The sequence below is a fragment of the Myotis brandtii genome, unplaced genomic scaffold (assembly GCF_000412655.1).
Source record: "Myotis brandtii unplaced genomic scaffold, ASM41265v1 scaffold103, whole genome shotgun sequence".
Lineage (NCBI taxonomy): Eukaryota > Metazoa > Chordata > Mammalia > Chiroptera > Vespertilionidae > Myotis > Myotis brandtii.
Window position 1 is genome coordinate 1,680,787 of NW_005353460.1, and position 17,980 is coordinate 1,698,766.

Genomic DNA, 17,980 nt, shown 5'->3' on the forward strand with positions numbered 1-17,980 from the left:
TGTCGTGTCCCCCTCAGCGAGGGCAGGAGAGCGTGAAAGGCAGCGAGGTTGCCGGGTGAGTACGCGACGGCGAGTTGGGGTGGGCGGTGGACCGGTGGACCGAGGGAGGCCCGACTGAGGTGCGGGATGGAGACGGGGGATGGAGATGCCGGGGCAGCGGAGGATGCGATGCCCGAGGCCGGGAATGGAGGTGCTGGGAGGACCCGGCCGGGTGGGGGTGATTTCGGTTCCAGGGAAGTGGCCCTTTGTATCGACTGTGCCCCAAATTGCCTTGTTTCCATGGGTGGCCCCGCTCCTCTCGGCGGGGCCGGAGGCGGTCGGAGACCGGTCCCCGAGCTCCAAGGTCCGAGATCTGGGCTGCAGGCGTCGAGGTTCGTGGGGCCGAAGAGACACGCCCCGGTGGCCGGGTGATTTGTGTGGCCGAGCGAGGGGGGTCGTGCGCGGTCCGCGGGGGTCGGGGGTGCTGCAGGACACTCCCCAGGTCTGCACTGCAGGGTGCGCTGAGTGTTCCGCGTGCTGGAGGCATAGAGACGCGTCGGTCCGGCTTTTAAGGGAAGGCGGCTCTTGAGGTCACCTGTTACTCTACCTGGGACGCGGACGGTGTCAGTGGGCGCGCGCGTGCGCACAGTGGCCCCAGGCGAGGGTTCGTGTTTGCGGTCTGAATCTGTATCGGAGTCCCTAATTCGGCACACCTCAAGGATCAATGAAAAGCGACTGGTTCTTAAGTGAATAGTTTTATTTTCAATATTTTAAGATTCCAGTTAATCATGGAAGTGGGTAATGATAGGGGGCCTGGATAGTAGGCGTTAAGAGGGAGCAAAATTTTTGCCTTTGGCACCAGACTAAGATTGGAAATTGGGGTAAAGTGTTTTTGTTGCAATCAAGTTTTTGACCATGTGTTCCTTGTGCTTCTGGGTTTGTTTTATAACTTGTCTAAAACCATGCAATTTTCTGAGAGAATTGGGAGATCAGTACAAAGTGGTTGCTCTGACTACAAGAAGCATTTTGTTTAAAGCACTGTCCTCTCCACCCCTCCATCCAGCTATTAATATAAAATAAATTAATCGCTATTTTAAATTATGTAACCCCCCCCTAGATTGCTGGTTTTTTATTGTTGTTTTGCAGAAATGGCTGTTAATAGGAGGAATATAATTTTTCTGATAGTTTTCTTTTATCTTGTGTTTTAGAGAGAGAAATGTCATCAGTGGAATCACACCAGAAACAGTTGACTTGTCAGATCCATCCCCATCACCAAACTCATGTAGTTCCTTTGAGCTAATAGACATGGATGCTGGCAGTTTGTATGAACCAGTTTCTCCTCATTGGTTTTATTGTAAAGTTATAGATTCTAAGGAGACATGGATTCCTTTCAACTCTGAGGATTCACAGCAGCTGGAAGAAGCATATAGCTCTGGTAGGAGAAAAATGACTTATCATAGACAAAGACTTAATGTCATCTCTCTCAAACTATAATATTAGTCCTTATAGTGAATGCTATTAAAAGTAAATTTTAGATTTTCCCCCTAGTTATCCCTTATAGCATTTTTATACAGAAGCTCTGCATTACTACCCAGACAATTGATAATGTTTAAGAATTTGGTCTGTATCTCAGTACCTATTGTAATTTCTGCATAGTTATCCAATAATATTTCTTAGTTCTAGGTTATGTTTCAGTTTTTGTTTATAAAGAGTGTGTATGTGTGGGGAGGTCACATTCACATTGTAACAGAATGAATTCTTTAATTTGTCACTTGTTTTTTTCTTCTTTTATGAAACATGATGCTAGTTACTACTTTATCACCATGATGGTCATGGTCATTAATTTACCTTTTGGTCCCTCGAGGAAAAAATTAAAAAAGCTGTCTTATATACATTAAAATAAATATATGTGTGTGTATAGAAGGGAGAGGGAGAGAGAGACAGAAACCTCAGTGATGAGAGAATCATTGATTGGCAACCTGGCATGTGCCCTGACCAGGAATTGAACCACAACCTCCTAGTTCATAGGTGGACACTCAACCACTGAGCCACTGGCCAGGCTTAAATACATTTTTGTTGTTGTTAATCCTCACCCAAGGATATTTTTCCATTGATTTTAGAGAGACTGGAAGGGAGGGGGAGAGACAAAAAGAGGCAAACATTGATGTGAGAGAGACCCCTCAACTGGTTGCCTCCCGCACACGCCCCGGAGGTATGTGCTCTTCACTGGAATTGAACCCAAGACCCTTCAGTTCTTGGACCGATGCTCTATCCACTGAGCCAAACTGGCGAGGGCTATATACATTTTCTTTTTTTTAAAGGGACACTACTATCTCCTCAGAAAAAGAACAGAACAGTTTTTGGTATTATTTTTTTCATGTTTCATTAAAACCAATAATGGTTTTGATGGTTTGTAAAATAGTGGAAGCAATTAAATTCCATTTTGTTTAATGTTTATCCAAGTAGAAAATGTTCATTCATGTGTTTCTTGACATTATTTAGAGTATAACTCAGAACTGTATTTCGGGAGATTTATTTTTATATATGTACTTCTTTTCCTCTTCTCAATTCTTGATAGGAAAAGATTGTAATGGGAAAGTTGTCCCCACCGATGGGGGCCGGTATGACGTTCATTTGGGGGAGAGGATGCGGTATGCTGTGTATTGGGATGAGCAAGCATCAGAAGTGAGACGATGTACCTGGTTTTACAAGGGAGACAAAGATAATAAGTATGTTCCCTATTCAGAGAGCTTCAGCCAAGTATTAGAGGTATTCCTTTTACCCCTTTAAACTAATTTTCTTTATTTTTTTTCTTATTTAATCTTTTCTTCCTCTATGACTTATATTGTTTTGAAAATTTCAGGAAGAGTTTGGTTCTATCTGCACACAGTTTATAGTCTTTCTTTGTGCAAATTAGTTTCAGGATAAAGTAGTTTTTATTTCCAGATTTTAAAATATACTATGGAAGTTGTTATGCCCTTAAATGAAAAAGTGTTTTCCCTAATGGTGATTATTGTTAATATTTAAACTATGACCACAGGATTTTCTTTTTGCCTTTTATTTTTCTTGCTCTGAAAACTGCCTGAAATTTGCTTAAAGTAGGACATTATTATTATTGAAATAAATATATAAAAATGTGAACAATGATGATCTCTAGTCTAGATGGTGGAATTAGGATTGATTTTTTTCTTTGTCCTATATTAATGTTGCATTTAAAAAGAATTTTAAAATAAATTTGATAAATCAAGAGAAAGAGCTATATATGTAATATATTCCTAATTTTATGGAAAATATACATGCATTAATATTATTGAAAGAAATATATCAGAATGTGAAAAATATTTATCTCCAGTCTAGATGATGGAAGTAGGAGTGATTTGTTTTCTTTGTCCCATACTATTACCTGTTGTAATTTTAAAAATGAATTCAATTAATTGGAATAGGATATTCTTATTGTAATTGTTTACTTAGTAGTATCCTCTTGAATAAGGTTAGTTTTAATAGGAAAGCAATAAGAGAAATGTAATGAAATGTGTTTTCTTTTAAGGAAACTTACATGCTTGCTGTAACTCAGGATGACTGGAAAAAGAAACTGGAGTCTCCCAACAGAGAAATTATTGTATTACACAATCCAAAGGTAAAGCAAATTAAAAAGCCTTTCTCTAATATTGGGATTGAAAGTTAATTGCATTACTAAGGAGAACTTTTATTGGTTTCTTTTTCTTAGGAATTCTTCTTTGGATGTCCTTTGGGAATTTTATATTATGTGAACAATTATGAAACTTAAAAGTTGTAGCCACTACCATTTTTATTTACCTGTTCACTTTATACAAAATATTTTCTTAGGGAAAGTTATGCCTCTGTAAATTCAGACTATCACTAATACATTATGTGGCATGTTTTTCCATGTGTACGCTATTGTTGAAAGTCTGTTAGCTTGATGTTTGTTTTCTTTTTTTTTTTTAGCTTTATTGAGATAGAATTGACAAAATTATAAGATTTTTTTAGTTTTTTAATTCTCATCCAAGGATATTTTTATTGATTTAGGGGAGAGGGGAGGGGAGGGGAGGGGAGGGGAGAGAAACATCCATGTGCAAGAGAAACATCCATTGGCTGCCTCCCGTACATGCCCTGATTGGGGATTGAACCCACAATCTAGGTCAGTGATGGTGAACCTTTTGAGCTCGGCGTGTCAGCATTTTGAAAAACCCTAACTTAACTCTGGTGCCGTGTCACATATAGAATTTTTTTGATATTTGCAACCATAGTAAAACAAAGACTTATATTTTTGATATTTATTTTATATATTTAAATGCATTTAACAAAGAAAAATCAACCAAAAAAATGAGTTCGCGTGTCACTTCTGACACGCGTGTCATAGGTTCGCCATCACTGATCTAGGTGCATGTCCTGACTGGGAACTGAACCCATAACTTTTTGGTGTATGGAACGATGCTCAACCAACTGAGTGACCCAACCGGGCATAAGATATTTAAATTGTACAACATTAGCCAAATATATTTTCAGGGTTCTCATTTCCAACTGTAGTAATTGCATATCAGAACTCAATTTGAGATTTGACTATGTATTATGTTTTGAAAAACATGTTCCTGCCCCTCATTGTATAGAGATGTCTTTAATGTAGAATATCTTCATATCTATTCATTGTGAATGTTTTATTTTATTGATTAAACTACTATAGAACCAGAAAAGATTCAGTGGTATGTGCTGAAAATAGCTTATAGGATTAAACAGTTTTTGGCATCTTTTCTATTTAAGCTTATGGTGCATTACCAGCCAGTTGCAGGGTCTGATGAATGGGGTTCCACACCCACTGAGCAGGGTCGACCAAGAACAGTGAAGAGAGGGGTTGAGAACATCTCTGTTGACATTCATTGTGGTAATGTTAATTATTAAATTTTTTCTTATCTTCTGATATACTGATTTATTTATGGCTTACATTGTGACCTTTTTCTATGGTTTTGGAGTACCTCAAGGCTTAAGCATGATCTTTAATTATATGAGCTTATTTGGAGTTAATATTAGCATCACTTCACCTACTACGAATCTTAATAGGTAGAAAAATCTCTTTTAAAGTTGCTAAGTATGTATAGTAGGATGGATAAAATTTTGCAGTACTAATCAGAAATTCATTAAGTACAGATGAACTGACTTAGTCCTAATTCTAAGAAATATGATTCCACCTGTTTGATTAGAAATTTAGTACTTGTAACTCCTGTTGTTGAAGATTTTCAACTAAGGAAAAGTATTTTCCAGTACAACCTTGATAGTTATCCATTGCTATCTAGGGTCGTTTATGTTTAGTTTTATAATGTATTTAACTGGATTACAAAATTCTTTTTATCTTGCAGAGGTGATAGCTTGTCTCTTGCACAAAGTCTTAGATATACTATAATTAAAAAGATGGGTTTATAACTTTAGGCTTCAAATACATGCCAGACATTTTTGGTACAATTGATAAAAATTGAATATTAGGTAAGATTATTTATTAATGTTAAAAATTGCCTGAATTCAATAACTGCACTGTGGTTATGTAAGAGAATATTCTTAGGAAATATACATTTAAATATTAAAGGTTTAAGAGGTATGATGTGTGCAGTCTGATGTATGCAACCTGCTCCTAACTGGTCAGAAAAATAAATGTGTATGTATGCATAATGAAGCATATTGGTAAATGTTAGAGTGTTGAATCTGGGTAAAAAGTACATGTGAGTTTCTGTACTATTCTTCCAGGTTTTCTGTAAGATTGCAGTTATTTCAAAGTAAAAAGTTTTAAAAATGTGAAAATTTTTTCACAGACTTATTTTAAGATAAATTAGAAACAAAGTAAAATCACTGTGCTTTTACTAAGTAGTTATATGCAGGATTATTTTGTGTCCATTAAATTATCTGCTCATATTTCAACTTGCTTATTTTTATAACCCATTCATTGTGAATGTTTGATTTTAGAATATGGGACTAGTTCTGTAGAATAATTTTTCTTTTTAATTTCATTTAAAGGGGAACCTTTACAAATAGACCATTTGGTTTTTGTAGTCCATGGGATTGGACCAGCTTGTGATCTCCGCTTTCGAAGCATTGTACAATGTGGTAGGTTTGCAAAGCATGTAAGATTAGGTCACTTAAGGGGAATATTAGTCAGTGCTCCTGTGAGCTGAAATAAAATGTTGTCTTTAGTCTATTATCCCAGCTGCATAAAAACATTTGGAGCGCTCAAGACAGGTGGCAAGATAGTAAAGCTTCCCATCTGAGGCATAAAGTACTAGTGAATTCCGTAGGCTAATAGTTTATACTCTTAACTAATAATTCTTGAATGAATAAGCCTTTAATCCTTTAAAATGCTTTTATGATGTGGTAATCCTATGTCTAACCATTCCAAATTTAAAGAAACTGTAAAGATGATATAGTTTAAATGAATAACAGAAACCAGTCATTTTTGTAATTCATACTGTGATAAACCTCTTGAAATTCTAATTGGACTATTTAGATCATTAGCATAACTTGATCTTGAAAGGTAGTGTCCTCTAAAACTTGATAGTATTTAAAGTCTAATTGTCCCAATTTGACTTATCCTACTGGCTGATGCTTCTAAGCCTAACCCTTCTTAGAAGGTTAAGATTGATATAATATGAATTTCAAACAGCTGTGTATTTTTTTAAAATCTAAAATATTGGGTAGTGGTTGTTTGTAAGAACTAGAAAGTTAGAATTGGAATCTGACTGCAAGTTATGTGATATTTTTCTTTTCTTTTTAAAATTGAAACAGTTCCCATGACACATTAGAAATTTTGAAGTTAGCTTTTTCTTTGATGAAATATACTAGTATTGTATAGTAAAAGCAAGTATTAAAGGAACAGCTTTTCTTATATGCATTCATAATTTTTCTGAATACCACTTTGCTACTTTTGACTCAAGTAAATGCATGTTCTAAGCAAATGTAGATAGAGATTATATTTATATGACCTATTGCAAATTCATTGCTTCACTGTTGATGCATAAGTTCATTTTCTTTTCAGTTAATGATTTTCGCAGTGTTTCCTTAAACCTGCTACAAACGCATTTTAAGAAAGCCCAAGAAAATCAGCAGATTGGGAGGATAGAATTTCTTCCAGTCAACTGGCACAGTCCTTTGCATTCTACTGGTGTGGATGTGTAAGTAATACCAACCGTGATTGTAATGTGTTCTCTGATCATTAGAATGCTTAGGGACATTTCTGCAATAACTGATTGTATATTTAAAATTTTGTTCAACGAAAAGATTTTTGTACTTCTGTCTTTATGGCTCCATGGTTGAGTGTCAACCCATGAATCAGGTCACTGTTCAGTTTCTGGTCAGGGCACATGCCTGGGTTGTGGGTTCAATTTCTAGTAGGAGGCATGCAGGAAGCAGCCAATCCATGATTCTCTTTCATCATTAATGTTTCTATCTCTCCCTCTCCCTTCTCTCTAAAATCAATTATAGAGATATTTAAAAAATAATAATAAATGCTAACTAGTACCTTGGTTTAACTAGTCCAAGTTAGGAATAAAGAGCTGTTTGTATTTTCTTCTAGTATGTTTTACTGGCTCATTAGTATTTACCATTGCAGCTTTTCTTATTTCTTTAGCATTAAAGCCAAACATTGCGTTCTCCCTTTAGAGTATAAACATTTCCATCTTCGGATGTCAAAAGTCCACCTACCTTAAGATGTATATAGTATTTTGTTGTTTCTTTTTTTAAAATATATTTTTATTAATTTCAGAGAGGAAGCGAGAGGGAGAAAGAGAGATAGAAACATCACTGATGAGAGAGAATCATTGATCGGCTGCCTCCTGCACACCCCGCACTGGGGATTGAGCCTGCAACCCGGGCATGTGCCTTTGACCTGAATCGAACCCGGGACCCTTTGGTCTGCAGGCCGACGCTCTATCCACTGAGCCAAACCAGCTAGGGCTTTTGTTGTTTCTTTTATGACCATATTTAGATAATATTTGTCCCAATTTGGGAAAAAGGGAAATCCCCAAACATTAAATTATTAGCATTTATACCTTGGGGTATAATTGGTGCAACTCCTTTTATGTGATGGTTTTCTTAAGTTACAAGCCCAATAGTTTTGTTTGTAAATTTTATGGTAATGTCAGAGAAGATTGCCTTATATTAAGGATATTCAGCTATGCACTCTCCAGAAAGAAGTATGTTCATCATACTAGGAGATAGAACTAGGAGATGCTTCTTTAGAAGATAAAGAAAGGGGTCAGCATTATTTCCATGCTGGTCTTGGAAATGGCTTCCCTGATTCTGTGTTTCCCAAGTTCTTAATGACCTAGGATTTGAGCATATTCCATGTGCCAGATGCTCCACTGTAGTGTTTATTTTTTTTATTTTTTTTTATTTTTTAAATACATTTTATTGATTTTTTACAGAGAGGAAGGGAGAGGGATAGAGAGTTAGAAACATCGATGAGAGAGAAACATCTATCAGCTGCCTCCTGCACACTCCCTACTGGGGATGTGCCCGCAACCTAGGTACATGCCCTTGACCAGAATCGAACCTGGGACCCTTGAGTCCGCAGGCTGACGCTCTATCCACTGAGCCAAACCGGTTAGGGCTGTAGTGTTTATTTTAATGGGTGTGACGTTCACATCATATTTAAGCTGATGCTCAGAGGTGACTAAGGTCATTTAGCCCTCTCTAAACTACAGAAACTGTTGAATCTTTAAGGAATTTCTCTGGGAATTTTGAGAAAGTTTTAACTGGAAGTTGATTTAGAAAATGTCAGCATGGTTTTCCTTTGCGAGACATGAGTTCTGTTTGCCTTTGGCTTCTTTCAACTTTAAGAAATTCTACATTGAGAGCTGATCTAATTTGTCATTTGGCTTGTGATCAAACAACTTTAATGCTGAGGATTCTGGGGAAACCCTCTTGTATCTTTTGTATTTTTAACATAAAAAAAAATGATTTGAAAAAAAAATGATTTGGAGAGAGAAACATAGATATGAGAGCAAAACATTGTCAGCTGCCTTCTGCATGCCCGCTACTGAGGATCGAGCCAGAAACTCAGGCATGTGCCCTGACTACTAATAGAACCGGCAGACTTTTGATGCATGGGGTAATGCCCAACCAACTGAGCCACACCAGCCAGGGCTCTTTTGTCTTTAAAAAAATCCTTTTTATTACAGAGAATTCTTTACACAAAAGTAGGATATATGATGAATTTTTCTGTACTGATTATGATTACCCATTCCCAACAAGCCTCAACACATTGCCAGTTTGGCCCTATCCCTGTCAACATACCCCTGTCTACTGCCCATGCCTCCATTATATTGTTTTTGAGTCAAATCACAGATATATTATTTCTTCTATAAATGCTTCAGTTTGTATGTTTTAAAGGACTTTTAATAAAATATAACCGTAATACTATTCACACCTAAAAATTCTTAATATCAGCAAATATACAGTGTTCAATTTTCCAATTTTATAAATCTTATGATTTATATATACACACATATATAATATATACATACTCACACGCAAAATCGATGTTTTTCTCTCTCTAATAAACAAATGCACACATACATACATATATATATACATAGTTTAAGCTAGAATCCAAGGATGCCTTTTAAGTCTCTTTTAATTTCTTGATTACTTTTCCATCTGTTATTTTCTTGCAATTTATGTATTGAAGAAACTGAGTTGTTTGTTTCTGAATTTTGTTGATCACATCCCTTTGGCTTCGTTAAACCTTTCTCTCTGTCCTCTATTTCCTATAAGTTGATAATTGCCTCTTGTATCTTTAACTATCTAAGTCTAAACTTGGAGGCTAAGCTAGATAACTTAGAGGAAGTTACAGAATGTATTTTGGTTTTCTTTTTTCTTTTAATATATTTTATTAATTTCAGAAATAGGAAGGGAGAGGGAGAGAAACATTAATGATGAGAGAGAATCATTGATCGACTGCTTCCTTCATGCCCCCTACCTAGATGGAGCCTGCAACCTGGGCATGTGCCTTGACCAGGAATCGAACCCTGACCTCCTGGTTCATGGGTTGACATTCAACCACTGAGCACTCCGGCCAGGTGTATTTTGGTTTTCTGCTTAAAACATCTTTCCTTTTTTTCAGAGATCTACAGCGAATAACCCTGCCCAGCATTAATCGCCTAAGGCACTTCACCAATGACACAATTCTGGATGTCTTCTTCTACAATAGCCCCACCTACTGTCAGACTATTGTGGACACAGTTGCTTCTGAAATGAACCGAATATATACACTTTTTCTGCAGAGAAACCCTGATTTCAAAGGGGGTGTATCCATTGCTGGTCATAGTTTAGGTAACAAATGAATTCTCTGTAACCAGAGGACGATCACACTTTTAGGACACCTGTTTTTGAAGAACAATGTCTTTTATCAGTATCAGATGCAGAGGTCTAGAACTGGTCTGTGATGAAGAATTTGGAAAGGGTTGGAAGGGTGGTGGTGGAGTGGAAAGAAGACTCCCTGCTTCATAGATTTTGCTACATGGGTAATTGACTTATTATTTTTTTGTATAAAAGACAACTATTTAGAAATTGTCCCTTCTTTCTTCTATTTTACTTATAGGTTCGCTTATATTGTTTGATATCCTAACAAATCAGAAAGATTCTTTGGGGGATATTGACAGTAAAAAGGTAATTTAGATGTTCAGATAGGTTCTCTTTGCTTAGTAAGGATTTTTTCACTTAGTTTAGTCTCATATCATAACTTCAAATTTACATTTATTTTAATAGACTTGTGATTATCTCTGTCATTCTTTGATGATAGAAGCAAGATAGCAATGCACTTCTAGAAATATTTGCCAGTCGAAAATAACTATACATATCTTATTTTCCATTATAAGTATGTACTACTGATCTATTAGAATTATAAAATTGAGCTGAAATGGAGTTTGCATATGATAAAATTAAGAATGAATTAGATACAGATTGATATAATTTATAGTAATTGTTTGAAAGCAGTGGGAGGACTTAGTGTTTAAACATCTTTTAGTAAAATAAAGTCCTCTGAACACTTATCTCTAGTGCTGAGTTAGTACTTAGCAAAACTGTCTTATATTTTTTCTCTTTTTGATGCAAGTGTCCTGTGAGTTCTCCCAGGGCAGGGGCTTTGCCTTAGATTGTTTTATGTCTTAGACTATATCCCTAATAAGAGCTCAGTAAATGTTTTGTTAATGATAGTGAACAATGCTTTGATAATTATTCACTCATTCATTTATTTTAAAACATATTAAGTTTCAAATGAAGTTGCAGAAACTTAAAGATCAGCACCTCTTAATTTATATTTTGTATAAATCACAATTTAAAGTTAAGATACATTTCTGTGGAAATCTTAGCTAGTACATATATTTATTGTAAAATGGTATTAATAAAGGAAAATATAAGGAATGTAGAGAATAATGAGCTTTATAATTTAATTTTTAGGATTCGCCAAATATGGATCAAGGAGACACACCGACAATAGAGGAAGATCTGAAGAAACTTCAACTCTCTGAATTCTTTAGTATCTTTGAGAAGGAGAAAATAGATAAAAAAGCTCTGGTAAAAAATAACCTTTTATAACTTCATGCCATACCATTTTTAATATTTTTTATTGCTTCATCATACTGCTTAGTAAGAGCCTGCCCTTTGGAAGCATTTTAGTCATAAATACTTTGTTATCATTAGTAATGTTCTTTAGCATTATTTATGTGTCTTAAAATCATATCGAGTGATCTTTGCTTTGTGGGAGTTTAAAGTTCAGAAAAGTCATATTGATATGCATATAGCAATAGAGCAAAGATTAAAAAACAGCACATCTCAGAAAAAAAGAGAGCAAGAAGAAATGACCAGTAACTATTCCAACTCTTATTTTCTGTTATACTTTCAAGAGCACTACTATAGATATTTGCTTGTTTAGTTTTTTGTTTTTTTTTGCCACTTATGTTGTGTTTTTACTCTGGTTTCGATATGTTAATTCAGTGGATATTTAGTAAATCTTTACTATGATACACCAAGTACTAAAGATAGAGTGGTGAATAAGACAGAAATGGTCCCTAACCTCATGGTGTTTATAGTTTACGGCTAAAGACAAATATTAAGTAATCGAAAACATAATTAAATTACAATTGTGATAAGTTCTAAGTAGGAAAAGTGCACAGTGGTATAAGAATGCATAGTAGGATGAACTGATCTAGTTTGGGAGGGTGAAGGAAGACTTCCCTAGTCAAGTGAGTAGCACATCAGCTGAGTCTTGACTGTTATTCTGTTTCATGCTCTCTGTTTGCTTTATGTTCTTACTGTTTGTGTCCAGGAGTAGGAATATAATATTTCTCAGGATGTGACATCCATGTGAGCATGGAAATCAAAGGAGGGGTTTTCTGTCATGAAGTTAGATACCTACTTCTGTTGATTTTTTAAAATAATACAGTGTTATCTATATTAATATAGCATTGATACTATAGTATTGATATTTTAAATTCTTCTTTAGGCTTTTTTATGAATAAAATACTATTTCCTTCTCTAAGTTATTAATGATGTACTACTAGGAAGCCCTAGTAATATAAATCAAAGAATAGCAGAGTACTTAAGCCTTATCCTTCTAAGAGAACAGGGCATTTAATTGATTTTATTATACCTAGAAATAAGAAAGATATTTGATTTTCTATGCCTAGGCTTTATGTACAGACAAAGATCTTCAGGAAATTGGAATTCCCTTAGGACCAAGAAAGAAGATACTAAATTACTTTAGCACCAGAGAAAATTCAGTGGTATGTGCTTAATATATATAACTTATAGCAGTAAACAATTTTTTACATCCTTGTATCCTTTTGCTTTGTGAAGTCTAGAGAGCTAAATAATTTTGTTAATTGGTTTTTGGCTCTATTCAAGAAATTAAACACATTTATTGATGCCTTGACAGTATTATTAGCTTAAAAAGTCATATCTTCCCTAGACTCTTGCTACAATTTTCATTTTTCTTTTTTTGTCTTATAACCGCTTTATTGAAATATAATTTACATCTCATACCATAAAATTCTTCCTTGAAGAGTATACAATTTAGCCCTGACTGGGTAGCTCAGGTGGTTAGAGCATCGTCTCAATACACCAAAGGTTGTGGGTTCAATCCCCCATCAGAGCACATCTTCTGTTCTATATATATATATATATATATAAAACGGAGAAATATGCTAATTAACTGGGACGCTGCAACAGGTCAACCGGACAGGGGCGGGGCGGCAGGGGCCTCTGCGCGCCTGCGCTGGGGGAGGGCCTGATCAGCAGCAGCCACAGCTGCTTTAAGGGCCAGAGAGGGAGGCAGGGCCGGACCCGAGGGTGGGCAGCACCGCGTGATTTTGAATCGCACGCTGGGCTCCTAGTACTAGTATAAGAATCAATCAGTAAATGAATGCATAAATAATTGGAACAACAAATTGATGTTTTTCTCTCTCTAATAAATAAAAATATACAATTCGGTGGTTTTTAATATATTCAGAGCTGTGTTACCATTACCACTGTCTAATTCCATTACCCTCCTCCCCACCAAAAGAAACCTTATACCCCTTAGCAGTCACTCCCTATTCCTCCCTGCTGTGGACCACTGATCTGCTTTCTGTCTTTATGGATTTTCTTATTCTGGGCATTTTCATATAAATAGAATCACACAATATGTGCCTTATTGTAACTGTCTTCTTTCTCTTAGCATAACATACTCAATGTTTATCCATGTTGTAATACTACTAATACATTCTGTTTGGCCCCTAAATTCCTTTATGTATTTTAGTAGTTAATTATTTTTCAACTTTTTTAGCAGGTTGCTCAGTTCTTATTTAAGGCCCAGTATTTGCATCATTTTCTATACCCATAGAGACATTCTACTTGCTTTCATCAGAAAGGTATAGCACTTTATTGAACTCCTTAGCAATCCTCAACATTCTTTTCCACAGTGCTCTGCTATTGTTTCCTCTCATGATGGTTGCCTAGATGGCTGTGTACCACTTTCATCATTTCAGAGCAAATAGGGATGTCAATTCATAATTCAAGCCAACTTTTGTTTTTATCAACTTGATTGTGTTTTCATCAGCTTTATCTTGTTTTCTGAGAGACTTGTCTTGGAATTACTGGCTATCATTTCAGAACTTTGCCACACATTTTTTCAAACCAGTAGAAAACTATATAATCCTTTGGATATTTTTTACTGCATAGTTCCACAAAACTATTTTTTATTCTTTAGGGCATTAATACATCAACTCCACAATCAGCTTCAGGGTTGAATATGTCTAATATCCCCAAAGAATCTGAGTTCTGCAGTAGTGCTGATGATACTGGAAATGACTATCTGGATGTTGGCATTGGACAGGTAACAATACGAATTCTCTTTGTTCACTTTATCGCCTACCATTCATATGGTAAGAACAGATGTAACTTGTTATTGAGAAATGCTTTTAGCCCTGGCCAGTGTTTCTAAATGGTTAGAGCGTTGGCCTACAGAGGGTCTCAGGTTCAATTCCTGGTCAAGGGCATGTACCTGGGTTGCAGGTTTGCTCCCCAACCCAATCCAGTTGGGTGCAGGAGTCAACCAGTCGATGTATCTCTCTCACATCAAATGTTTCTTTCTTTTTCTCTCTTCCCTCTTCGCCCCCTCCCTCCCTTCCACTCTCTCTGAAAAAGCAATGGAAAAATATCCTCAGATGAGGATTAACAAAAAGGAAAAAAAAATAGAGTAAGAGTGATGCTTTTATTTTCTCTTTCCAGGTATCCGTAAAATACCCTCGACTCATCTATAAACCAGAAATATTCTTTGCCTTTGGATCTCCCATTGGAATGTTTCTTACCGTCCGAGGACTAAAAAGAATTGATCCCAACTATAAATTTCCAACATGCAAAGGTTTCTTCAATATTTATCACCCTGTAAGCATTGGACAGCTCTTGTGGTTTACCTGAATATTAGGGTTTATGGTAAAGAGCATACAATTTTCTGTTGTGTTGTTTTACTTTTTATGTACTCTTCTCTAGTAATGAGATAACATAAATAGTATGAATTTGGAAGTGATATGGCAGAACAACTGTGCATTTAAAAAAAATGAGCTTATAATCATTCTTGCCTGATAAACATTAGCAGTTCCTCAGACTATCTTCAGCAGAGGTATAGGTAGCTATTGTTTTTCCTATGTAGTTTGATCCTGTGGCCTATAGGATTGAACCAATGGTGGTCCCAGGAGTGGAATTTGAGCCAATGCTGATCCCACATCATAAAGGCAGGAAGCGGATGCACTTAGGTAAGACTGAGTATAGAACTTGCTAATTCCAGACCTCTGGTCAATGCAAACTGACTGGACCTAATTCACTTTGTTTAGTTGTATTGGGCCCTAAACTCATTGTAAACCATGTAATTTTCTTTATTCATATGTGTTTCAGAACTGAGAGAGGGCTTGACCAGGATGAGTATGGACCTTAAGAACAACTTGCTAGGTTCACTGCGGATGGCCTGGAAGTCTTTCACCAGAACTCCAGACCCTGTCTTACAAACTTCTGAAACTACAGAAGAAACTGAAGCAGAACCTGTGTCAAGTTCAGAGAAGCCTAGTGGTCAGTGACACTGTGCACACTGATTTCCTACATCAGGCCTGATACGAGGGACTCCATGGTGTATAGTTCTTATTCTCAGAGGGACTTCTTACTTGACCCTGTTTTATTGTATAGGACCCATGCTATGAGTCATGATGGGCCTTCATCTCTGCTAGCCTTTTCTATCATTTAATACCCACAAATTATGGAAGAACATTATTTGTGAAGAAGAATATCAAGAGAAGCCAAGCATTGATAATGAGACTTTATTAAAACATCCCCAACTTGGGAACTATGGGGGTAATGTTAAGAGCCTACTCTCTGAAGCACCTTTTACAGGGGAATGTCTGTGTATTCATGGGCCAGTTTTGTTTCCCTGGCTGGGGACTAGCTAGGATACTCTCCTCTTAGTTTTACAGTTAACATTGTATTTTTTTATTTAGTTTTCAACTGTCTAAAGAGTTTTATCCCTGCTTGCATTTCGTTTATAAACTAAAGGTAAATGAATTAGCTATCAAAGGTGCAAGAAAGAAAACAGGGATTAGATAAAATCAGTGTGACCTGAGAGCCTTTAAAAGAAGATGGGAGAGAGCTTTCTGAAGAGAGAGTAGCTCATCTTACAGTAAACTTGGAGTCCGAATAGAGGTAAGGAAGCCTGGAGGCTTTAGGATCTTATTATGGTTCTTCCATATCCAGATGTTAACACAGAAGAGACCTCTGAGGCAGTTAAAGAAGAAGTCCTCCCCATCAATGTGGGAATGCTGAATGGAGGCCAACGCATTGACTACGTGCTACAGGAGAAGCCCATTGAGAGTTTCAATGAGTATTTATTTGCTTTACAAAGCCATCTATGCTACTGGTAAGTGTTGGGTATTTTTTGTTTCATTTGTTTTCATGTTTTTGGTCTAATTGTTTCATAGTCTCCAGGGAATCACTGATCTGCTTCTGTCACTATAGATTAGTTTGCACATGACTTTTATATAAATGGAATCATACTATATACTCTTTTTTTGTATGGCTTCTTTTATTCACTGTGTTGTGTGTATTGGTAGCTCTCTCCTTTTTATTGCTGAGTAGTATATGTCTGTACCACAATTGGTTTAGCCATTCATTCACCTGTTGATGGACACTTCGGTTGTTTCTAGTTTTTGGCTATTACTGAACTGCTATGTTCAAGATTTTGTATGAACACATTCTTTAACTTCTCTTGGGTAAATATCTAAGAGTAGAGTGATGGGTAAAATTATTTTTAAAAGAAATTGCCAAACTGATTTTCTGCCAGGATTTTCCATTCTCATTAGCAGTGTTTGAGAATTCCAGTTGCTCCATAGCCTCAACAGCACTTGGTATGATTGGTCTCTCAACCTTTCTAAATGGGTTGTTATGGCACCTCATTACAGTTTTAATTTGATGTTCCTAATGAATAACGACATTGAACATATTTTCATGTCTTTGCCATCCATACATCTTCATTGGTGAACTATCTATTCAAATCTTTTCCCCATTAAAAGTTGGATTATCTTAGTAAGTTGCAAGAATTCTGTGTTCTAGTTACAAGTCCTTTACAGGTATATTTTTCCTCAGGATGTGGTTTGTTTTTCCATTTTATTTTGAAGGCAGAAGTTTTTGATTTTTATGAAATCCAATTTATTAATGTTCATGCTTTCTGGACATATTTAAGAAATATTTCCCAAATCTAGCCTTTAAGATTTCTTCTGTGTTGTAAAAGTTATATCGTTTTAGCTTTTAAAGTTAGGTCTATGATCCATTTTGACTGAGTTAACTTATAATATGGTGTGAGATTAGGATTAAGGTTTATTGTTTTGCAATTGTCCTAGCAACAGTTGTTGATAAGTTTATTGAGAAACCGCTGAATTGCCTTGGCTATATTTTGTCCCATTGATCTATTTATCTATCATTATGCCAGTAAAACAGTCTTGATTACTATAGCTTTATAAGTTTTAGAAATCAGGTATGTGGGTCCACCAATTTTATTATTTGAAGTTATTTTAGCTATTGAAGGTCCTTTGCATTTCCATATATATATATATAAATATATATTCCTAAATATTTTTATTTATTTATTTATTTATTTATTGTCTAAAGTTTTACATATGTCTCCTTTTTCCCCAATTGATCTCCCCTACCCCCCAGCCATTCCCACCCTGGGCAAGCCCCCACCACCCCAGTGTCTGTGTCCATTGTATGCATGCATATTAGCATAACCAAGTCCTTTGGTTGCTCTCTAACCCTCCCCTCCCCTACCATTTGTCTGTAGATTCATCTATTCTTGTTCATCAAATTATGTTGATCATTATATCCCACATATGAGTGAGATCATGTGATATTTATCTTTCTCTGACTGGCTTATTTCGCTTAGCATAATGCTCTCCAGTTCCATCCATGTTGTTGCAAATGGTAA

The 17,980-nt window shown here is 36.1% G+C and overlaps 1 protein-coding gene across 1 annotated transcript in view; it reads left to right on the top strand.

Annotated features, from left to right (window-relative positions):
• Window positions 1–1,191: 1,191 nt before the first annotated feature.
• The window catches only part of DDHD2 (DDHD domain containing 2), a 22,430-nt gene continuing 5,641 nt past the window's right edge, over window positions 1,192–17,980 (top strand). Inside the window, 16 exon segments of the mRNA XM_014536296.1 lie at window positions 1,192–1,229; window positions 1,232–1,414; window positions 2,558–2,748; window positions 3,527–3,616; window positions 4,759–4,879; window positions 6,001–6,090; window positions 7,016–7,151; window positions 10,103–10,311; window positions 10,580–10,647; window positions 11,437–11,553; window positions 12,666–12,761; window positions 14,225–14,350; window positions 14,746–14,901; window positions 15,167–15,269; window positions 15,409–15,579; window positions 16,255–16,417. Coding sequence (XP_014391782.1) covers window positions 1,196–1,229; window positions 1,232–1,414; window positions 2,558–2,748; window positions 3,527–3,616; window positions 4,759–4,879; window positions 6,001–6,090; window positions 7,016–7,151; window positions 10,103–10,311; window positions 10,580–10,647; window positions 11,437–11,553; window positions 12,666–12,761; window positions 14,225–14,350; window positions 14,746–14,901; window positions 15,167–15,269; window positions 15,409–15,579; window positions 16,255–16,417 — 2,054 coding nt within the window. The 5' untranslated portion in view covers window positions 1,192–1,195.